The 23778-nt window shown below is 40.8% G+C and overlaps 4 protein-coding genes across 7 annotated transcripts; 2 read left to right on the top strand and 2 right to left on the bottom strand.

Moving 5' to 3' along the window:
- Positions 1-2021: 2021 nt before the first annotated feature.
- Positions 2022-5151, top strand: LOC115626646 (NADH-ubiquinone oxidoreductase 75 kDa subunit, mitochondrial). The gene is made up of 7 exons (XM_030522051.1): positions 2022-2115; positions 2354-2541; positions 2596-2927; positions 3000-3697; positions 3762-4093; positions 4151-4645; positions 4719-5151. The coding sequence occupies exons 2-7, from the start codon at positions 2359-2361 to the stop codon at positions 4881-4883; spliced, it is 2205 nt and encodes a 734-aa protein (XP_030377911.1). The 5' UTR covers positions 2022-2115; positions 2354-2358; the 3' UTR covers positions 4884-5151.
- A 1470-nt stretch (positions 5152-6621) lies between these two features.
- Positions 6622-12511, bottom strand: LOC115626655 (thioredoxin reductase 1, mitochondrial). 3 transcript variants are annotated; one of them, XM_030522064.1, is made up of 5 exons: positions 12341-12511; positions 8814-9031; positions 8604-8728; positions 8313-8539; positions 6622-7909 (listed from the first exon to the last, which is right to left on the bottom strand). In XM_030522064.1, exons 1-5 carry the CDS (start codon positions 12360-12362, stop codon positions 7023-7025), a joined length of 1479 nt encoding a protein of 492 aa, XP_030377924.1. In that variant the 5' UTR covers positions 12363-12511; the 3' UTR covers positions 6622-7022. The 3 variants fall into 3 exon arrangements, with proteins under 3 accessions (XP_030377924.1, XP_030377922.1, XP_030377923.1); XM_030522062.1 differs by lacking the exon at positions 12341-12511 and adding an exon at positions 10634-11035; XM_030522063.1 differs by lacking the exon at positions 12341-12511 and adding an exon at positions 9218-9587.
- Positions 11725-13666, top strand: LOC115626656 (C-factor). Of its 2 annotated transcripts, XM_030522066.1 has the most exons (5): positions 11773-11848; positions 11927-12190; positions 12763-12814; positions 12877-13067; positions 13129-13666. In XM_030522066.1, the coding sequence occupies exons 2-5, from the start codon at positions 12065-12067 to the stop codon at positions 13501-13503; spliced, it is 744 nt and encodes a 247-aa protein (XP_030377926.1). In that variant the 5' UTR covers positions 11773-11848; positions 11927-12064; the 3' UTR covers positions 13504-13666. The 2 variants fall into 2 exon arrangements, with proteins under 2 accessions (XP_030377925.1, XP_030377926.1); XM_030522065.1 differs by having other exon boundaries at positions 11725-12190.
- LOC115626657 lies at positions 13545-14311 on the bottom strand. The gene is made up of 2 exons (XM_030522067.1): positions 14092-14311; positions 13545-14029 (listed from the first exon to the last, which is right to left on the bottom strand). The coding sequence occupies exons 1-2, from the start codon at positions 14192-14194 to the stop codon at positions 13674-13676; spliced, it is 459 nt and encodes a 152-aa protein (XP_030377927.1). The 5' UTR covers positions 14195-14311; the 3' UTR covers positions 13545-13673.
- Between the last annotated feature and the right edge of the window lie 9467 nt (positions 14312-23778).

Below are 23778 nucleotides of genomic sequence, written 5' to 3'. Positions count from 1 at the left end.
GTTGCCTTATCTTGCAAAATAAAAATTTGCTTGGCAACTTGGAGAATATGGTCGCAGAGCATAAATATAAACTGATATAGAAATGTATGTCTGTATGTACATACGTACATATATACATACATATGTATTGGGGCAGTAAGGAAAAGGGAGAACTTTCGACGACAACAATTTAAGCGATTCGTTAAGCAGCAAAAAAAAAAACAAAATGCTCAGAACAAAAGAAGGGGAGTAAATTGCTTAAAATTATCACATACTAAAAGACTGTAGCATTGGGACGAGGGGAAGAGCAGACGGAGCATGAGAATGGAGACCAGACCTCTATATCGAGTAAAACTCATAGAGGGGTGGGGGGAGACTGCAATAGCAGGGAATGGATTCTATGCCGAAGGCGACAGGCGCGCGCAAAATGCTCAGCACGAAAATAGCCACGAACGTACAAATCACATTATTAGTCGTCGTCATCTTTGTTGCTGTTGTTGCCGATGTTGCACGTTATTTTTAAAATTTGTATGGAGCGCCCGCCTGGCCAGGCTAAGCTAGGCCGAGCCGGGCCCGACCCGACCCGGCCAGCCCAGCCCCCGTTTGATTTTAGGCGCCAACCAACAATGCCGGCATGGTTGTCGTTGTCAGTAGTGGCGTTTGGCGGCAAATTGTGGCGACACGTCTGGAGCGTGGCATCAGCGTACAACCGGCATTAACAACAGCAATAACAACAAATACACTAAGAGCAGCAACAACAACAAGCAGCAACCGTACATGTGTAAGAGATACAAAGCGATAGTGTGGAAACAAAACAAAAAAAAACCTATAAGATACAAGATAAGAGCAATGCACGAGAGCGAGACGCGACAGCCAACAGACGCCAATGCCAATGGAAATGCGAAGACGAAGACGCCGCCAACAATGAGAAGAAGAAGAATAACGATGAGATGTGAAAGACGAAGGTGAAGTCGGTCGGACAGCATCGCTTGCTGCATCGCATCTGTTATGGCGACGTCAACGGCAGCGGCGACGTTTGCGATGCCAAAAGATACAGATACATATCAAGCACGTCTCAATCATTGAGTCGCGCCATGCCGGTTCGGATAGGTAGGTTTATCCTCCGCTCAATTAACAATGAAAAGTCGGTCTTGGAACGTCATAATATATTTTTATCTGATTACCCGTAACCGCAAGCAGAGGCGCGCACTAGGGGAGTTTTTTTTTTAAATCCACTGGAATTTACGATGAATTGTACAAATCGTGCGTTAGTCCGTCCCCGTCCACGTCAGAGCCGACATGAACATTACATTTCAAACAAAAGCGACCTACACTTACCCCATGGCAGCTCCGGCTCCGCACATCATTATGATCATCATCCTTGTTTCTGCTGTCGTGTACTTTGCTCTGTTGCATGTAATTTTTCGCGTGACTTTTATGTCTAGATACCAAGATCTTCAAGACAGATCTTATTTGTGGCGTCGGCGACAGAGCAACCCAAACTTATCAACAATTGTGACGCCAAATGCGTCATGTTCAGCCAATTGGTTTGGATAACACAAAACTTAAACGGTCAGTGAGCGCGCATGCGTCATTTGAGCCTTAAGCCGCCGGTAGTGGACCAACAACAACCATAGAAATAAGTTGTGACAGATAGTATCATCAAATTGGGCGTCAGGTCACATATCTGTATAGTAGTTGTTACATGGTTGTTTTTTATTAAATTTTAAATTATTAAAAGAAAAATGTTTCGAAATAAAATTGAACTTCATTTGCCTTCGTCTGCATGCAAAGCTAACGGCCAAATGTAAACAACATGCGGTCAGCTGTTGCGGCATCGCGTTGCCAACTGCGTGTGAAAAGCGGAGCTGCCCACATTGTTGCTAACATTAATTAAAATTCGTGTGTTGATTAAAAAGCAAACAGCTTGCAAATATTTTGATATGCATTTAAAAAATAAAGCTTATAAAACTTACGCACTACTCTTTACGGGCATTGTAGCGAAACAAATGCCGGAGCTGTCAAACGTGTAGTTGGCAACACCACGCACCACTACAACTGTCAAAGCAACGCAATAAAAAAAGTTGTCTTGTCCGCATTAAAATTGTAGCGCTGAAGATATTTTCCAGCATTTTGGTAGGTCTTGTTTGGATTTACATTGAACAATTTAGGCTGGAAGTGTAACTAAACAGTGGGTGGTGCTGTTGGACTACTGTATTGTTGACAGTGTTTTGGACACTGGTTAGAAATCAATAAACCCTGCCTGTGGCAACTTATGTAATTGGCAGGAAAGATCATTTTATTTGTTCCGCAAAAGCAACAATCGTATTAAATAGACACTCACGGAGTCTTTTCTTTCGATTCTTAATTGCAGAAAATATGATCCGTGCACCGCTTGTGAAGGCGCTGGGCGCACTGGGCTCACCAACACACCAAATCGCCAGCCGAGCGGTTCGCACCAGCGCCATAGTCGCCCAGACACCAGCCAAAGCGCCCGATACAATTGAAGTCTTTGTCGATGACATACCCGTGCAGGTGCTACCTGGAACCACAGTGCTACAGGTGAGTCTAATACAAGTAACTTTTGTGTATATTCTATGAAAATTGTTTTTGCAGGCTGCCGCACAAATTGGTGTTGAGATTCCGCGCTTCTGCTACCATGAGCGTTTGGCCGTAGCTGGCAATTGCCGTATGTGTTTGGTGGAGGTGGAGAAGAGTCCCAAGCCTGTAGCTGCTTGTGCCATGCCTGTGATGAAGGGTTGGCGCATCAAGACCAACTCGGAGATGACTCGTAAGGCGCGCGAAGGTGTTATGGAATTCCTTCTGATGAATCATCCATTGGATTGCCCCATTTGCGACCAGGGCGGCGAGTGCGATTTGCAGGATCAGGCCATGGCTTTTGGTTCGGACCGTTCACGCTTCACCGACATCAACTACACGGGCAAACGGTTAGTTTCCATCTACTGATGTAATGGCATAAAGGTTGTGCATCAATGTTTCTGCTTCTTCCACATGTGCAGCGCTGTGGAGGACAAGGACATCGGACCGCTGGTAAAGACCATCATGACCCGTTGCATTCACTGCACACGTTGCATTCGCTTTGCTTCGGAAATAGCCGGTGTCGATGATTTGGGCACCACAGGTCGCGGTAATGATATGCAAATTGGCACCTATGTGGAGAAGCTCTTCCTTACCGAGCTCTCTGGCAATGTCATCGATTTGTGCCCTGTCGGCGCGTTGACCAACAAGCCGTATAGCTTTGTGGCCCGCCCCTGGGAGATCCGTAAGGTGAGCAGCATTGATGTGCTGGACGCCGTCGGCAGCAATATTGTTATTAGTACACGCACGAACGAAGTGTTGCGTATCCTGCCGCGTGAAAACGAGGATGTTAACGAGGAATGGCTTGCGGACAAATCGCGTTTCGCTTGCGATGGTCTGAAGCGTCAGCGTTTAGTCGCGCCCATGGTGCGCATGCCAAATGGTGAACTGCAGGCAGTCGAATGGGAGAGCGCCCTAATTGCTGTTGCCAAGGCTCTGCAGAAAGCCAATGGCCAGATTGCTGGTGTTGCAGGCCAACTAGCTGATGTTGAGGCTATGGTGGCGCTGAAGGACTTGATCAACCGCCTGGAGGGTGAGACACTGGTCACTGAGCAGGATTTCATCAAGGGCTCAGGCACCGATGTGCGCGCCAATTATCTACTTAACAGCAACATTGCTGGTGGGTGTCATGCAACGCAAAGTGAGGGCGTATGAAAACCATGTACATATATTCTCTCCCTCAGGTCTTGAAGAAGCCGACGCTGTGCTGTTGGTCGGCACCAATCCACGGTATGAGGCTCCATTAGTCAACACGCGCTTACGCAAGGCTTACGTGCATAATGAGTTGCAGATCGCCTCTATTGGACCCAAGATCGATCTGTCGTATAGTCACGACAACTTGGGCTCTGATGCAAGTCTTATTAAGGACGTTTGCAGCGGATCGCACGCCTTTTCCAAGGTGCTAGAGGGTGCCAAGAAACCGGCTATTATTATAGGCGCTGATATATTGGAGCGTTCTGACGGCGCTGCCATACATGCCACCATTGCTGAGTACTGCGAGAAGCTTAAGAAGCCAGTAAGTTGCTGCAACTCATCAATTTTATAGTTACACCTATCATAATTATCTTTGCAGGATTGGAATCCCTTCAATGTATTGCAAAACAATGCCGCTCAGGTTGGTGCCTATGATGTGGGCTACCAGCCGGGCTTGCAACGTATCAACCAGGCACAGCCTAAGGTCCTTGTGTTGTTGAATGCCGATGCCGGTAAACTGACCCGCGAACAGCTCCCCAAGGATTGTTTCGTTGTCTATATTGGCTCGCATGGTGACAACGGCGCCTCCATTGCCGACGCAGTGCTTCCAGGTGCCGCCTATACTGAAAAGCAGGCAACCTATGTCAATACTGAGGGCCGTGCACAGCAAACACTGCCCGGCGTTTCTCCACCGGGCATGGCACGTGAGGATTGGAAGATTTTGCGTGCACTCTCCGAGGTTACGGGTACTCCCCTGGGTTACGATACCTTGGACGAACTGCGCACACGCCTCGAAGATATCGCGCCTCATCTAACTCGTCTTGGTAAGCTGGAGAAAGCCAGCTTTAATGAACTCAGCCCAAAGACAGCAACCGTGAGTATAAATACATATTAAAGAATTCTCAGCTTGGAATCTGTTCCGCTTTTCCATCTACTTTCATTTGCAGAGCAAATCCATTAGCGGTGGCGCTATCGATGTTAAACAGAAGGAACTGCGTGAATACTTTATGACCGATGCCATATCTCGTGCCTCCCCAACCATGGCTAAGTGTATATCGGCGGTCAATAAGCAGCAACGACAAGACGAGGCCAAGCAGAGTGTGGCCATCTAAATGCCGCATCTAATCTGATATAAATACTAATTAATTGTTATATTTTTTTTTAAACAAAGCTGTTGCTCCTATAATATTCAATCAGCTAATTAACCAACAACTAGAGCAATCGACGAGCAGCAGAAGAGCGGGAGATGTAGTTTATCAAGTAATGAAGGAGGTGGAGTGCGAAATAAAAGAGTTTGTAAATGTCTTTGATTTTGTTGAAAACAAAAACTACACAATACGAAAGATAGGAAAGCCCAAAATAAACGTGAAATATAAATTACGAAAGTGTGTTCATAGTTGTATGTACAGCCATCTCGCTCTAACACCAACATTGCCGCCGACACAGACTACGTTCCTTCATTGAGAATTTTATTCGTAAAGAAACTTGCAATTTTGACAGAAAATAGTTGATCATTCCCCCACGCACAGCTCAGCTCCAAAAAACTCATTAATATCTTCTTCACGAAAGGAAATGGATAAGGTACTGCGATCCTATTGTGTTGTCATTTCTGCCCCTATTTATGTGCAACGACAAGAATAGCTCCTCCTCTTTTTTGCACAATTTGCACACCGATTAATACCCCTGGAATCAAAAAGTACTCCATGATCTTCGACTGCAAATTTACGTTGGAATTGTTCATTATCAATCGTATAATTGACTAATTGTGGTCTGCTCCGATTAAAAGCCATGAACCATACATTTCGACCAGTTAATGTGCAATATGTACATATGGTTATTTACAAGTATATGTTGTGCAGTTGCTTAATTTGTCAAAAAGTCGTTGTCAAATTGCACAGCTTTTAATTTAAGAAATAATTAGTGTTTCTGCATTGCGATTGTCATCGTATTGAACATTTCCTCATCTGCAGAATATGAAACAGTCGTCTGTGTCAGAAGCAACGCCAATTTATCATTGCCATTTTGATAAAATAAATCGCTCAATTTCTAGCCAAATCAATGCTAACTGGTATTTGGTATTTGCCAAAAGATAGAATCCAGAGCTGATGCACTCTACTCTTATTTGTGCCAGTTGTTACGACTCCCTGGAGAAAATACATACATATGTACATATGTTAATTGTTACAAACAAAACACTAAGCGGAAAATTCGAATCCGATTAACGTATGTATGTAAGTACTTGAGTACAAAATAAACTACGTGTTTTTTAGAATATTAATAGGAACATAGAATAAATAAATATAATAATGTACAAAGGTACTGCACTTACATAAGTACATATGTATGTATGTATATACATTTATGTGTTGTGCATACATAAATAGTAATTAGCTTTCGATACCTAGCAAATTAATTTGTTACGGCGTAGTGGAATGTGGAATGAGAAATACATACATACATACTTGTATGTAGTTGCAAGCAAAAATACTTAGCCTAGCAAAGACGGGCAATATCCCCTAGTAAAAGTACATACATAGATACCAATTTTTATAAAATTGTTGAGCCAAGTAGTGCATAGAATTTTGGACCTGAATTTAATCATTTCAGTCTGACGATATCTACAAGTATATCTATGTATATAAGCTCTGCGGATTTCTGTCCTGCTATTCAAAGCACACAAAGCCTATAAAACATTCGACAAGATGATGAAAATAAACTTCAGATTTTTAATTTGAACAGTTTATCTGGGTAGTATTTATTAAATGGACATTTGGGCCAGTTTGACGACTAATTTCAACCATTTGAACCAATTATCATTGTTGGAACCGCTCCCAAGAAATAAATTCATTATTTATCACACAAAATAATAATTTCCTATTTGGATGAAAAATTTTATTTTTCTTACCATTAAAAAAAATAAAGAATTTTCGTTAAACATATAATTTCTTAATTTTGAATTTAGGTCGCATCCGCAGAGGGGCTTGTTGTGATGTCTCCCTCCTCCAGTTCCACTGGAGCCTGAGCGATAATCCCGAGTTGCCACCAGAAATGTGTCCGTATATGTAGGTTAGCGAGTGTTTGTGTGTGCTTTTGCATGTGTGTGAGAATGTGATAGCTATTGTGTGACATTTTCAAAACTATGTATAACAAAACTTGAAGAAACTTTCACTAGGCTGCGGCAACAATTCTAAATAGTTAGTGGGGGTATTGTGGGCGTCGTATGTGTGCGAACGTTGAGCTTTCCGCTTTGCTTAGCTGCAACAGCTGGCTGGTGTGGGGTCCAGACCAGAGCGTTTGGTAATGTTCAGGCGAGTGAACTCCTCAGCTGTCGTGGGATGAATACCCACAGTGTTCATCAGCGTTTTGATCGTTAGGCCAGACTTGAGGGCAGCGGCAAATCCTTGAATTACTTCGCCGGCGACTGGTCCCAAATAGTGCAGGCCATACACGCGCTGCTCGCCATGGCGCTCAGCCACCGCCTTCAAGTAGCAATGACGCACACTCTTCTGGGGTATGAAGAACTCTGTAGGCTTATAGTAGCCATGGAAAACCTCAATTTCATCAGCACCGAACTCCTTGACGGCATCCTCCTCGCTTAGGCCGACACAAGCGTACTCCAATGGTGTGAATACGGTGGTGGCCACATCAGTATAATCCATGCGTTGAGTGGACTCGCCATAGAGGCGACGTGCCAATAAACGACCAGCGAGCACAGCTACGGGTGTCAACTCCGGCTTGCCATAGATAATATCACCGACGGCATAAATATTCGGAACATTTGTCGCCTCATAGGAGTCCACCTGAATCTTATCCTTGAACGTATGGACGCCTGCATTGGCCAAATTCAAGTCGTCGACTAGGCCCTTGCGTCCAATGGCCCACAGCACAGTGTCGAAAGTGTCGGAGCGAACCTCTCCCGATTGGCTGTGCTCATACTTCACCAATAGCTTGCCACTTGATAGCTTTTCCACGGACAGCGGTACATATTGGTACAAGAAGGGGATGCCACGCTCCTCCATCGAATCCGCAACAAGACCGGCCATTTGCTGATCGAAACCACGCAGGACAATGGAACGCACCATGACCGTAGGTTCATAGCCCAAGCCCTTCAGGAAGCCAGCACACTCTAGTCCGATGTCTGCAAAATGGATAGAAACACTTTAAGCTTATCTCAAAATATTGATTGAAATTACAAAGACAAAAGTTACAGCGCTTTAAAAGTGCGTGATGCTTCAATTATATATTATATATGAACATTTATATCTTCAGATATGGATTGATATGTGGATTGATTTAAATTTAAGCGAAGGTTTCAGTGGCATTGCATTGTTTAAATTGCGTCATCTGTACAGAGATGCAAAAATGTTTAATAAAGGAAGGGTATACGCAAGGTATTTTCATATATGTATATAGCAGCTTAGAAAAGTTTTGTACTTGTCCACATTATAGCAACGGCTTGCAGACTTTTTATAAAATGTCGTGCAATATTATTTCGACTTGTGGACTTTCACAAAATAAAAAAAGCAATAGCGAAAACTTACATCCAGCACCCACGACTAGAGTCTTGCCGGGCTCACGATTCAGACTGAAGAGATCGTCACTGGTAATGCCATACTCAACAGCGCCAGGTATGTCCGGATAGCGAGGGCGTCCACCCACGGCAATCACAAATGTCTGACTGGTGATTTTGCGATCGCCACTCTTCATCTTAATCGTCATAGTGTGAGGGTCAAGGAACGAGCCCAAACCATTGATATACTCGACCTTTCTGCGAAAGAACAACAAAATAACAACAATGAGCAAGCTCCAGTTAAAAGTTAGAGGAAACCTACTTGTCACGAAGATCGACGCGTGTAACCCAGTTGACTGACTTAATATGATTCTGCACCGAGGATACTAGCTTGTTCCAGTCTGGCTTGATTTTTTCATTCACATTCCAGCCATAGGCGGCCGCTTCCTGCATTTAAATAAATTTAACAAATTGGTTATTCAAGTGAATTGTATGGGTTGAACCGTCCCATCTATATTATAGCTTTACGTACATGAACCGCTTCACCCAGGAGAGATGCCTGATGCATTAACTTCTTTGGTATGCAGCCAACATTGACACAAGTGCCGCCAACGCCCCATTTGGTGCCCAAGGGCGTCGGTTTAACATAATCCAGACAGACAACGCGAGCTCCGCACGCCACAGCTTCCTTGGCACATGCCAGACCCGCCGATCCACCGCCAATTACAATCAAGTCGTAGTCGTAAGGACCTGAAATAAATATACAAATTATAATGGTAATGTTAAAAATGCACAGTAATGGCTAGAACTGCCAGTCAGTGCCCATTCATGTTATAGTTATGACGTCATGATCACATTCAGTCACGTAAATTTTATATTGTAGAGATAGCATGAAAAAAACCAAAAGTGCATTTATTGCTGATAATGACGCGACACCTTTGCTGCCTGTTTCCAATATGACATCTGACTCGGGTCTAATCACCACTTCGTCATCATCGAGGTCCTCCCTATCCTGCTGCTCTTCGCCTTGTGGATCCATTTGGCGTAGACGGATATGCAGATAGGCTGAACGATAAATACTGCGGGAATTTTGTTGAGGTTCAGATTCAGCCACAGATGCGGGCACAAACTCAAAAAGGCGCATACAGGCCAATGCACGCTTTGAGCCACCCGGACCAACTGAACCGCTGTTGCCAGGGCTAGTTTTACATCCATCTACAACAGTTTCACTTGACTTAGGTGTGTCCCGTTGATGACGTTCCACACTCAAATGGACGTCACTAGTAGACATTAATAATGCATAGATGAGTGCAAATCAAACTAGAGCAATCATCTATCTATCTAATACAACAATCCCTTGACATGTGGTTGGTTGGTTTGGTTTGGTTTGCTTTGACCGAAATGCTTGCCATGGTTACGGGTGTTCATTTACATGAAAACCATTTGTTAGATGTTACACCCCCTTACTCGCACCCTCAATCACTTAACGATTAGAAAAAAGCTGATTATTAAAAAAGTCGTGAAGTTGTTAATGTGCGCATTGTTGTAGTGGCTGTTGCTAACGATGAGATGACGCAACGATTATAAATTAAAATAAGTTAACGCTTGATGCATTATAAGGCAACAGAGAACACCCTCGAATATTCTGGCTGCCAAGATTGATAGATGATTATAAAAAGGTGCTTATGAAAAACTGTGACACTGTTGGAAAGTTTTAAAGTGTACATTAAGCTACGCACGTACATAGATACATACTTGTACATATGTATGTATGTGTTTATTTGTCTTTGAATTTCACCAGACAAGGCGAAGGCGGCATGACAATGCAAAACAATAACTAACTGTGAAAAGCAAACCGGCAAACTAACTCTTGATAAGCAAAAATTGTCGATGAAAGAATCGACGATAGCGAGGTGGGGCGGGATTTTAGAGGGCACAATCAACAGCAACAGATATTGCATAACAAGTTAAAGCTTGATTGCTTCTTGATATGGCCGTTATTTATATTGTTGTTGTAGCAATAAACAATCACTCGCAGTCTACTTCAGCGCTCACATTTAAAGAAAATACTTCCCGCGGGTCATACACGATACAGCAGCATGGTATTAGTTTATGAATAACCAACTTTTACTTTTTGAGGTAAACATTCTTTTGATTTTTAATTGTAATGCAAGCGCGATTGTCATGTTATCGTTTTGTCTACACACGCAGCAGAATATGCATGAAGCTGCAGTACACGCTGCGATTATCATTATCGCGAGTACCCCCTGCCGTTACACACACTCACTCACACACACACACACACACAAAATCCCTTTTGTGTTCGCTGTTGCATTTGTTGCTTTTGCTCACCACGTGTTATCCTGTTCCTGCGTGACTCATAATCATACATGGCTATACGATCACAATGTGGGTGCTCGAATGGGATACCGCCGCCGGCAGCACCTTGACTCATCGAGGCATTCCTAGTGTACCGCGGTTGGGACGATCCACGTTGGTTGTTTGTGGGGTTTCGAGAGTTACTTGGCGCTCTGCCGCCATCGCCACCAGTATTCGTTTTCATTAGGTTCAATGCAAAATGTCGTCTTTGTAGGAAATTTTGTGATAGATGTGAACTATTGATAGCATTTTCTGTAAGTGCCGTCCTAGCTGATGTAAATATCGTTGTGTGCTGGCGAACTAACGTTATTGAAAATCTCGAATTCCAGAGTGTGAGTGACATTTTGGGTACTTTTATTATTATTTTTATATTATTTGAACTATCACAAGACCGTCTGTTGTAACCTGTTGCAACTTTTCGAAATTATTTTGCTCTAAGCAATCAATATTATGATGATTAAAAGCCACAAATGCAATGCGCATTGCTTATGTTGTGCAAAGTTTTGTTGGCGAAAGCAGCTAGCAGAGACAAAGGAAGAAGCACAGAGCACAATTGAAATTGGAAAGCTTGGAATGTACGACGGCCGCAGCAGAGCCAGCAACGAAAACAGCTACGTAACAGAAGCGCCGATGCGAACGCGTGTCGAAAAGGGAACAACAAAAAAGCTTATGAAGAGTAGAATAGCCGGCAGGGTGGTCAAGCAACTTGCCGTCAGCAGCCATTGATTTACTTATGCATACAATTCATGCGCGTTTGGCTGAAACAACAATACTAATACTATACTTCTACATCTGAGATTAACATTAAAAAAATCGAATTGGAAAACGCAACAGTTGGTTTCCATTTAGACCTACAGAGTTGCCACTAAGCGCGAACATGACATTTTACAAACAAATATTGGTAATAAAACTCTGCATTTATAAAAATATCTACACACACCCTAGTCAATTTAAACGGGTGGCTGTGTTTTGTTCAATCTTGTTTTGGGCTTTTTACAAATGCATTCATTTCGGGCCGTTGGCAACACTGTCGTCAGCTGGCCGCAAAAATTATAGGTCCCTGTGGAAACGTAAATACATATGTATAAATACACACGTACAAATGTTAAAAAAAAGCACGTTAGCGATAAAGACAATTTAGCGGGTACGACATCGGGTCCAACTATTACCAGTCAGTCGTCTTAGGAGGTATCAGTCAAACTGCGTGTTTTTCCACTATTTCATATTGTACAATTTTTATTGTACCGTCTTGCTTAATCTTTCAAGTATAATCGGCGGCGACGAAGGAGAGTTCGCGCGCGATTAGATTTCAAGACGGGAACGTGGAAGGTGCATAAATAAAAATTAAGGCTAACAACATTTACACAAAACAGTACACGGTGAGGGCAAGTGGCAACATTTAGAATGAACTCCATTTTGATAACGGGCTGCAATCGGGGTTTGGGCCTAGGTTTAGTCAAGGCCCTGAACAACTTACCGCAGCCGCCGCAGCATCTTTTTACAACTTGCCGTAATCTGGAGCAGGCCACTGTAAGTTCCGTGTCCAAAAGTACTTTTGTGTTAAGTCATCACTACTTAAGACGACGCCATTGTCTGACTCACACACACGCGCATACATACATACATGAATAAAAAACGCTATGGGCAAAAGATCAACTATCCAACTGGACGCCCACTTACCGTTTTCTGTTACGGGCGCCATGTTTTGTAAATGTTCCAAGTGTTTAATGCTAATTAACACGATAAGTAACAGTTGTTGCAAAATCTTTTCGCAAGCTTCCGAAAGAACAACAGCAAATATGGAAACAGTTCAAGTCTGGCGTAGAAATAGTAAATAATAAATACTTTCCGGTAGATACTTTCGTTCGCGAACGTAAACGTGAAATAAGCGGCGTAAAACTTTTGCATTTGCTTTTGTAGGCTTTCCGGCGTCTCACAGCAGCTGCGTTTGCCCTTCCAAGAATGGAAAAAATTTAGTGTTGGATAATGCTAATCCGCTCAGAGCTGCATTACGTGTTCAATAAGCTTGTACTTTGGCGCCACAGTACTTTTAAATAACTACGATTTGATTATTTTTAAAATGTTTTTTCTATTTTTTTAAGGAACTGCAAGCATTGTCGCAAGAGCATTCAAATATACATATACTAGAAATCGGTAAGTGACTGTTATTAAAGCTCAACTGGGTACTTATTGCAAGTTGTCTCGTTTATCTGCAGATTTAAAAAACTTTGAATGTTACGATTCGCTTGTCTCCCAAATTGCCGACGTCACCAAAGATGCAGGTCTCAATGTGCTGTTCAACAATGCCGGCGTAGCGCCCAAGTCAACACGCATTAGTGCCACCAAGACGCAGGAGTTGTTGGACACATTTCAAACTAACACTGTGGTTCCCATTATGCTGACCAAGGTTAGTGCACAAGAGTTGATCCAGGCTTGACATTAACATCACCAATTTTGTTTAACAACAGGCTTGTCTACCGCTGTTGAAGAAGGCATCGCAGGCCAATGCGAATGAATCCATGGGCGTGAAGCGTGCCGCCATCATAAACATGAGCTCCATTCTCGGTTCGATTGAATCGAACAAAGAGGGTGGCCTATATCCGTACCGCACCTCCAAGGCGGCGCTGAATGCAGTAACCAAATCGATGAGTATTGATTTATATGTCAACCGAATACTCTGTGTTAGTCTTCATCCAGGATGGGTCCGCACTGATATGGGTGGAAACAATGCACCCATGGATGTCCAGGCGAGCACTACACAGATTGTAGAGACATTGTCGCAATTTGGTGAGACGCACAACGGTGGCTTCTATCAGTACGACGGTGCAAAGCTGCCATGGTAAGGAAAATGCAACGTGAAGGTCTTTGTCTATATACGCCTTACTTACATTAAATGCTTTATATTTAATCGATATAAAACTATCGTAATAGCCAAATAAAATAAAATACACATAAATATGTTACACAAATGGCTAAACTTAATAAATTGCTTGCTATAGTCGAGAACCGCATCTTACTTTTGACGCGGCGGAACCTTCGCCACGGGTACCTTGGACATGTCAGAGTTGCCCGGAGCACGCGACTGCAGGCGTGGCTGGGGAATGTTATCGTTTCCATTATTGGAGTTGTTGCCAACGTCAGCGGGCATGTCGAGACGCTGTGGCGAGACTTTGGCCACGGGACGTACATTTACAGGTGGGCCTCCACCTTCATGTGCGTTTCCTCTATTAGTGATAGTGGTAATGGTTGCGTTGCTGCTGCCATCGAGAGGAAACGGCACACGTTTGCGCAAGTCCAGCCGTGGGCGACGGCTATTAGCATTGTCGGCCGAAACTGATGGCGGATCATTCCAACCGGGTGTCAATGAGCCTATTAGAAAATGTCATATTTTAATAATATCTAATCAGCAGCTACAAATTTTACCAACTAACCAGGAAAGGCACCAGGAGCAATAAATTGCCCAGTTGGTGGTGGTGGTAACTGCCCCGATGGCGGTTGATTATTTTGTTCATTATGTTCACCGTTGTCACCCATTTTGTATATGTTGTTGCGTATTTTTCTCTTTATTTTTGGATTTTGTTTCAGATATTTATTCGTTTTGGAATTTAGAGAAACAAATTTATCATAAAGAATTTGTTTACAGCGTTGAATCAGCTGTTTTAATGATGTTTCAATGTTGCCAGAAAGCTGACGGGCTACTACGACGTATGACTGGAATGTGAAAGCGCGCAGCGTTTGTAGCAAGGTGGCAGTTTGAAATGCTGATTGGTAGCTTTTAAACACTGTCTAGTCAATATATAGGCGTTTGTCGATCGATAAATATTGCGAATATCGATTGATACTTTAGCCACAAAAGATTGCGCAAGCGTGCAACCCCATTAAATTTCTGTTTAATTTAATTAGTGCCCTGCTTCAAAAAATAAGAATAAATAAGGTTAGCGATTGGTAAGCGAGCCCAAAGTCGAAAATATTTACATGGGTAAGGCTTCACTCCATGACTCCGTATAGATAGTTGTTTGCTGAAATATTTAAGAGTTAAGCGGCTTTTATTTATCTATTACATGCATAATTGCTTTTAATTCCTCTGCTGTGCTTTGGGTCTCTTACAATAGCCGCTGTCACACGCACAAGAGTCTTAAGTCTAATCTTGTGCAGTGGCCAGCAGCTGCGATAAGCACCGTTAAGGCTTAAGTTCACTAATTAACTGCATAAACTTGTATTTGCGCATATGCACAACATGATGAACGGAGAGTGATGGCTTCTTTGATGTCAATCGCAGGAGTCGCGCTCCTAACGATTAATAAATGATGAGTGGAACATATGCTCGAGTTCCATCGAGTCCCGGTCGCGTACGTGCTGGTCTTAGTGTTTGTCCATACTTACATATACAAGTACATGCATGCATACATTTATAGACATACTTGATTGGCATGTGCTTCAGTGGGCGGCCATTGGGTGGCACGTTGCATGTTTTTAAATATTTGATGCTCAACTAGTTTGCTCCATCGATGTCTTTTAATATGCTTTAAAATGTATCGATTTTCAATTTGTCAAATCGAACCGATTTAAGTTTCGTTCTTAATTTTATTTATAAGTCAGCCTAAGGGTATGCTTTCAAGTGGGGCTCACGTTTGTTAAAATTAAAAGTTTGTAAAACGTGGACTCATTTATCCTTGTTTATCCTTATATCATTGGCATATGTTAAACCTTTTTCACTTGTTACACTTAAAAAAATATAATGGAAAAGACAACTTTCTCAAAAGATTTCATTTATGTTTGTCTATTTGTCCTGTTCGTTTGGATTTTGACTGCAAACACTTGAAAAAAAATAGGATGAGCTTTAATAACAACGCGCTCGCTGACATCCTGTGGTCAACGTTATTGGTGTTGTTGTTGTTGTTAGTGTTTCCGCTGCTGTTGCTGCTCGTTGATTGTTGTCGCTTAATTAGCAATATTTAACTGAGACAATGTCCACGCTGCCGTGTCGCTTTTATAGTTGCCAGGCTTGCACGACCGACCAACGGCCGGCGACGTGGACGATGAAGCTGACGCCGGCATCGACGCCAGCGTTCACGTCGACGTCGACAGAGTCGCGTCTACCTTTGCGCCCGTTGCACCCCTCCAATTGTTTTGGCTTGTTGTTGTTTGCTGTCGTTGTTATTGCTGCTTTCACGTTTTTAAACTGCAAGCCATTTACAAAAACAACACACATAAAAACTAGCAAATGTACAAACAAATGTATGTACATACATGTGTACATGTTTATGCATGCATGTACTTGTATGTCTCTGTTCGCGGTTGTGTATAAAATTTTAAAGAAGTTTAGCAGCAACTGCCAACGACAGCAAACGAACCCAAACGAAGTCTTACATGTACATTGCACACACATACATATGTATGTATGTACGTTCATTCACATACTCAGAAACAGGTATGTGAACAATATGGATGCATGTGTTTGTGCGCCCCGATAATATTGTTAGAAATATTGAAATAATTAGTGGCCCAGTACCAATTGCGACGACAGCCTGGTCATCAAATTTGCCAACAATGTACATATAAGCGTAAATCAGTCACACACTCGCACATGCAAGTACATTAATAATTGAATTGACTGATTTTAGTCCTTTTTACACTTGAAAGCTAGGTCTTACTGATCGTCAAGTACTGAAGTCAAATGCTGCATACCTTTAGGCACCACGATCAACCTCACTTTGTTTATATTAAAAAATTGGTGCTATAATTCTTTAAATGTGACAGCTTAATCCAGCTGTACATTAAAGCGGAATGCAAAAATTGTCCATAGAATATGTCTATAGGATTGTACTTAAATCTATACAAATTACAAATTATTTACATTATATTCAAATTACTGTAGAATATAAAATATACTGGAATATTTTATGATGTAATTTAATGATGTAATCTCGTGAGGAGATACTTTTTCAATCTTCACTTTCTTGGCCATTCTAATAATAATTTTATGCCAGCTCCCTTGCATTTCTGATGATGCAGCTAGATGCATTTGAATATGTTCTGCTAGAGCGTCCAGGTCGCAAAAATTACACCAAATAATCTACACTCAACGTAAATTAGAACGGAATGTTTGCCATGTTATAGAAATGAACTTGGAAGCGGATGTTCTTAAAACAAATAGAAAGTTCGTTAATGACCTGAAATATGAAAAATAGCTTACTTAAAGTGAGTGAAAACATTTCTTCAGTTGATGCTCATATAGTAAGGGAGTGGGGAAAATGTGTATTTATATTTATTTGATGACTTTTCATGCCATTTGTGCATAGTTTATTACAATTTGTATAAAACTCTGGACTAATATTAGTAACAATATTAGTGTCAAGCCATCATTTAATGGCTGGGCTTATAAATATACTTGAAACGAAAGTTAAGATGTTAAGATGCTGTTACAGGCTTTGCTGTCTTATGAAATGGTTGACGTTCGTTTTAAACCTAAAATTGCGATTCGGTTTAGTTCGATAGTTGACATTTTGTTAGGTTTGGCCAAAATGAAAAACGTGGAAATGAGAGACGGGCCAGATATGTTCTAAACTTAATTTTGGTATTTTGTTCTTTACATCGACTTATTCCTTAATTGATTCTAAAACCTCGAGGAGTATGTAGAATAGAAGATAAGTTTATTAAAAGATTGTAGCCTTGGAAAAAAGTCGTGCTTCAAAATGAAAACATGAATTTCTTGGGATTTCTAAATCAGCCTCATACCATAGAAAATCGAATGGTGTAATGCCTAATAAATCAACCAAATTGGTAGCTGCTTATGTGCCTTTTGCTGAGGCCTTCAAGTACATAGTTGCTTGACCTCTCCCATATTTATGCGCTCCTAAAATCTTAACCAAAACCACAGTCATGCTCACATGCTTGGTCCGTACTAGTGCCTAAGGATAGCTTATGAGTGCTCTGTGTAAGTCGTTCAGACTTAAATGTATGTATTTATATACGAGCATGTGTTTGTCGACACACGCATTGGTAGGAAAACATAGAAAAACCAGAGGTGCGACATTTTCAGCACGAAAAGCGTAATGTATAGGCCAACAGTTGACCATTAACCGAACTGCCTAATGCGCTTCCAATGACACATTTCAAAGGAGCCAAAAACAACAACAACAACAACAACAAAGAAACGAAAAAACAAAACCAAAAAGGAAATAAACAGAAGAAAAGGCAGAAAAGTGAGGCAGGTTTCGAAATCGTTTCAATTGTTTCGACAGTTTCCGGTTATTGACGTCGTCGTCGTCGTTGCCGTAGGACTCGCACTAGGGCTGAGAATAGGACTGGGATTGGGATTTGGATTCTGATGGTTTGAGAGGGTTGCTTGACATTTGGCAGACGCGCGTAGCTCTCGACGCTTGAAGTCGAAGCCGAAGCCAATTGGAAATACGATCCATGTTTAGATATGCAATTGCAATCTAGGGTTGCCAGGCGCACTCACGCACACACTTACAGGCAAATGCACAATCAGAACGACGGCTACGTCGACGCCGATGCCGACGCCGACGCCAATGCCGATGTCGATGCGGACGCCGACTGCGACATCGAAAGCAACAGAGACGTTAAAGCTAACGATGTCGATGACGATGTCGACGTCGACGGGGAGAGGGACAGGGAGAGGGAGAGGGAGAGAGAGAGCTGCGCCGCCTTGGGGTCGAGCGGGCACAAGTGAAACCTATGGCAGCCACACGACGTAAGGGCGTTAAAAAATTAAATAACATTGTTTTATGTGAGCGCGGGACGCGTTGGTCGGGACGCTCACTTGTATGGCATCGGCGCTATCGAAGGTATCGAAGGCCCATGCCGTTTGGAATGCTTCGCTGCGTGCGCCCGTATAACGCTTTCTTTTTTCCCTTCGTCTTCCTCTTCATTTTCTACCTTATGCCTTCTGCCTTCTACTTCTGCCGTTGCTGGCCATGAGTGGCCAGTGTGTGTGCGTGTGTGTGCGTGTGTGTTCGAGTGTTCAAGTGTGGGCGGACTACTAACACTTGTACGCTTCACGGCTTGGGCCGCAACCGCTCAGTCCGTGGGGAATCTCAACAAGGTAACGAGCAAGAGCTTAAGCGGCCACTGAAAATGGCGCGTATCAAGTGACAGATTGTCTGCTGCAAAGAGGACGCCGGAATGGCGAGTGCGGTGGGTGTGGTGCGGTGCAGTGCGGTGCAGTGCGGTGCGGCCAGGAGGGCTGTTGGGATGCTCTTGGGGTGCTGGTTAGTAAAACAAACTAACTTACTACTACTAACCATACAATTGCTGAGCGTTCTCAGCTCTACTCGTATTTGCGCTGTCCGTTGTTTTTCTTTTACTCTGTTTCTGTTTCTTTTTGTTTTTTTTTTCTTTAGTAATGCTATTGTGAAACCATAATTTCAAAGCAGGTTCACACACACATGCTAGGGTTTGTGGTGGGAGGGGCGGGCAAGGCGTGGCGTACGGCATCAGATAAATTGCTTTTATCGCACATAATTGCTTTATAGTACAACTAAATGTTTATACTTGGAAATACAATTTTTGCTGAAACACTTTTAATCGATTTCGAATTTTAGAAAAAGCAGGTTCTGGTATAGCTTCTTCTGTAAAATCTGTTTGCTTGAGCATTGGTTTATTTTAATGTCCAATGTTCATCAGTGGCCCAATTTTGCACCTTTCTTTGATTATTCTCAATACTTCTATAAGTTGTACAGTTGGAATCTTTCCTATTCAAAATTATTTAAATAATCAAAATTAGTGAGTTCAACTACACTTAGAGTTAATATTAATATACCATTCTTTATTGTTGTATTCCTACCAACAAATAAGAAAAGCGTATTTAATTAATACGGTACATTGCTTGTTGTTTAAATTAATTTCGGTTGGCTTAAAAGACGCTGCAATTTGATTTTATTTAAAGGCACAAAATGTGTTTCCAAATCTAGTAATGTCACCAAATTCCAGAAAAGGCTTATTGAAATACATCATTTTCATTTCCACTCAAAGGGTAAGATAAAAAATGTTCAAACAAATTTTCGAACAACGAAATGCTTTAGATTAGAAAATGGAACCGATATTTTACAGGCACTTTCCTTAATATTGAAATAGTTTAGGTACATACATATATAACATTTTATATATAGCATTTTTTATGTACAATACATACGAGTATGTCGGTATTTTGATTGTTTATCTACTTTTGTAATGGTTTTAAGTATTTAAGGATGTGAAGTAAAAGTTTACAGCAGAAATATGGGCCTCTGTTGGAAATTTTTTATTTATATGTATCGCACTAGCAATTATCAATTGAACTTAGCGATATGTGAACCAATTGACAATAAATTGACCAACAAATTATTCCAACCACATTTCACACAGACTTGTTAGCGGAACACATTGAATGTTCACGGAAAGCAAAAAAACTTGTATTCACTACAAAAGTTGATAAAAAATTGTATATTCAATTTTTATATTTAGGATATTCGACCACAACACGATCTTAAGCTATAGAATATTGAAAAGTACGTGACGCAACATTTTAGTGATAATGTACTACATTTTTTTTAGGGCAAAAAATGTTGTAAAGTTTAGCTGGAATACTTTGTATGAAATTTAATTTAACAGATGAATCAGGGCGAGATGGTTATGAAACAGAAATAGTTTGTTTCCATAAACAGTTTAAATTGTTATTGCTCTGAAATGGGCTGGTTTTGCTCCATTCTTGAGTTCATTTACATACTATATTATTTTTACTAAAAATAAAAAATAAATAGAAATGGGTTTTACTGAACATTCTGAATCCATAACCAGAATGTCTGCTTTCTGACGGAAAGACATTTCGTAAGCTTTTTTCTATTCAATAATTATACTCTGTACATAAGATGTACACGAGTATATTAGGTTTGCGGGTGCTTTGTTGTTGATGCTGGTGCTTTGGTTGACTGCGAACATGCTTACACAGACACGAATATACGAGCATATACATACTATACATACACTCACATAGACGCAATTGCTTTGTATATATGCAATTATACACCCTTTACGTGAGTACAAATACCTAAAGAGGTAAAATCGATCAACAACATTTTTTTTAATTCTCTTTTTTTAATTTCTATAATTATTCTAAGCATGTACAGAGTATTTCAAAGTCGGGACACCCGACTTTAGCTTTTTTACTTGTTTTTTCCTTTCAATAGAAAGAAGGACACATTTTGCACATTAAACTGTGGATAAGATTTATTAATAAGATTAATAACTTAAACCCCACTTGTAAGCTTCGATGTATGATGCAAGCCTAACAACGGACTGACTATTGAATCTTCTCATCTGTGGCTTTTTTTTTTCTTTTTTCAAAAACAGATCAGACGGTACCAAGCCAACTACTTACGAGTATCTTAAAACATTTTTAAAACTTTTTTTTTGCTAATGCTTATAGAATTTTGCTGCTTGTTTAACTTTTTAGCTTTGATCTCTCAGTTTTTTCTCATAGAACATATATGTACAAGTACATATATTCTTGCATTCTTTTCATTGCTAGACTTGCTGTTTAGGTTTTCATTGTGTTGCTTTATTATGAGTTGTTTACTTTGATTTAAACCGATTCATGTAAACATTTCCAAAGGCTGCACATTTTCCCATGTACGATGCAAATGCCACGTCGCTTATATTATTTGGCCTACAATTTGGCTCAATTTTCTTCTAACCACAGCGCGCTCCACATTCTAATATTCAAATTAATGCCAAAGTTTGGCATTGTTGGCTGAAAACTTGAAGCGATGTGACGCGTTAAATCAATATTCATGAAATAACGTTGTAATTAAAAGTTCACACACATACACACATACAAATAGTGCATGCATGTATTATGTACAAACGTATGTATGTGTGCGTGCATATATGTGTGTGTGCGTCACACGTGTCCTTTGCTAGTGGCCACAAAATTGCGAGGCCAGAGGCCAATGCATTAGCAGGGGCATTAAAGGGGCTATAAAAGCAAGAGAGAGGAAGAGAGAAAGTTCAACAAATTGAATTCCACACACACACACACACACACACACACACACAAGAATGTCGCAAAACTTTAAGATTAGAGAGTACCAAAAAAAAGAAGATGGAGTTGAAGAGGAGGAACAAGGAAAAATGTTGCAGCAGAAAAAGTTTTGGCCTTAGGGCCGAGCATTTTCAAAGTCGACAACAGAAATATTCTAAAAATAGCACGCGTCAGACGAGCGTCTCTGTCCCTGTGTTTCTGCTTGTGTACATGCCTGCGTATGTGTGTGAGTATTTTCCAAATCTAGGACACAGCGCGCCCAAAGCTTTGTGGGCTCGACAGCGTCGATGACGTAGCCAAAGGTTCCACTTGTTCAACGCCGAGCAGGTTCGAATTTCCCGAAAAAAGCGACGAGGACGTTGTCGACGATGTTCTCACGAATCCGACACTGGGTTACTGGGCCCTGGCACACATACACGCATGCACCCGCACATAGTCGCAAAACAAACACACACACGCACACACAATTACAAACGCAAATAGAGATGCAGGCACGAGCGCTCAACTGATGACGTCAGCAATTGGGTAAATGGCCTCTGAATTTTTCTCATCACATGTTGCGCTAGCAGTGCGTTTGATGAGTGTGCTTAACAACAACAACAACAGCAACAGCAACAACAATAACAAAAAAACAACAGAGCAATAAGTAGAAAAGTAGCATCGTAATGAGTGCTCGCGCTCTTTATTGGGTGCTGACGCTGCCTATAAGTATGCAATGGCTTTTGTTTTGGGCTCAACGTTGCGTATGCGTAATGTACGTGTACAGAGCTTCAAATCAGTATGTCGGGGCAAAGAGAAAGATAATGAAAACTGCAAGATATAAGCGACTTAGTTAATTAATCGTAACTACTCAGCCGCCTCCTATAATTTTCTATTTCTGTTTCCATGTGATGACAAAATTCCACTGTAACCGCTTCAGCTTTAGTTTGAGTTTATCTTTCAAATATTTGCTTGTAGTATTTATCGTTTAGCAGATAATGCTACATATCCACGCACTTTAAATAATATTGGTTTTTAAAATTAAAATTTAAAATTGCAAAATATGCATTATTTTGAGTGTTACTTTTTATTTATTTATTTAGAAAAAAATCATCATTTTAAATATAGGCATTTATTCTGAAATGTGATGAAAATCATACAAAAGCGAGCTGAAAACCCTTTAAGTACGTTAAGAATTAATTGTTAACCTTATCCTTTATAAATAAATAAATAAAATACAACATTTTAATGCCATTACTTGTTCCACGTTGATGCAACAAATGAAAATGGTGGTATGAACAAAGCATTCTACCTCAATATTATTACGGATGATATTTACATAAAGGAGCCTTATTCAATGAGACTGTTCGATTTATAAACGAATATAATAAATCAAATCTATAACGATAAATAGTAAATAAATCATGGAAAGTGCCTAAAGGTTAGTTAATTATACAATTATAAAAATCAAAGGAACAAATTGCAATAAATAAATAACCAATAACCAAACAAATACAAAACAATCTCCACTTAATGTTGGGGCCAAAGAATACCACCTCGAGCATTTTTTTAAACCTCTTAACTTTCTTTAGTACTCGACTATGAAATAAAAACGTTCTTAACTAAGCACATGTCTTAAGCTTAAGTCAATAAGTAGTGAATGGCGTTTGGTATAAACAATTAATTCGTCCAGAATACATTCTCTCCATAGCCAATCAACAGCACAATATTTCTAATATATATATATTGTGTTTCTGAGAAGGCAGATTGACGATTTGATATTAATCAGGTCATTGTGTTGTATTGCCATACAAACGATGCGATTTAATGGGACATTATGTCTCAAATAAACCATTTAGCAGCTTTTTGCTAAAACATCGAGTGCTCTGAGAAATAAATAATAAATAATAAAGTGCTGAGATGCACTGTTATATATCTTAACAAATCATTTAACAAATAGTTAGGCAGCCGGCAGATATACAATTAAAAGATTACTCAGAGGGTATGGAACTAAGCCAATGGTTATGACATTGTGGGGGACAGTTTTGAAGCTTTTTAACAACTTTTCCATTGACAAAATTAAGCTAATGATATA

Source organism: Scaptodrosophila lebanonensis, unplaced genomic scaffold, assembly GCF_003285725.1.
Source record: "Scaptodrosophila lebanonensis strain 11010-0011.00,11010-0021.00 unplaced genomic scaffold, SlebRS2 tig00000089-arrow-pilon, whole genome shotgun sequence".
Classification (NCBI taxonomy): domain Eukaryota; kingdom Metazoa; phylum Arthropoda; class Insecta; order Diptera; family Drosophilidae; genus Scaptodrosophila; species Scaptodrosophila lebanonensis.
This window is presented reverse-complemented; position numbering and strand designations above follow the sequence as displayed.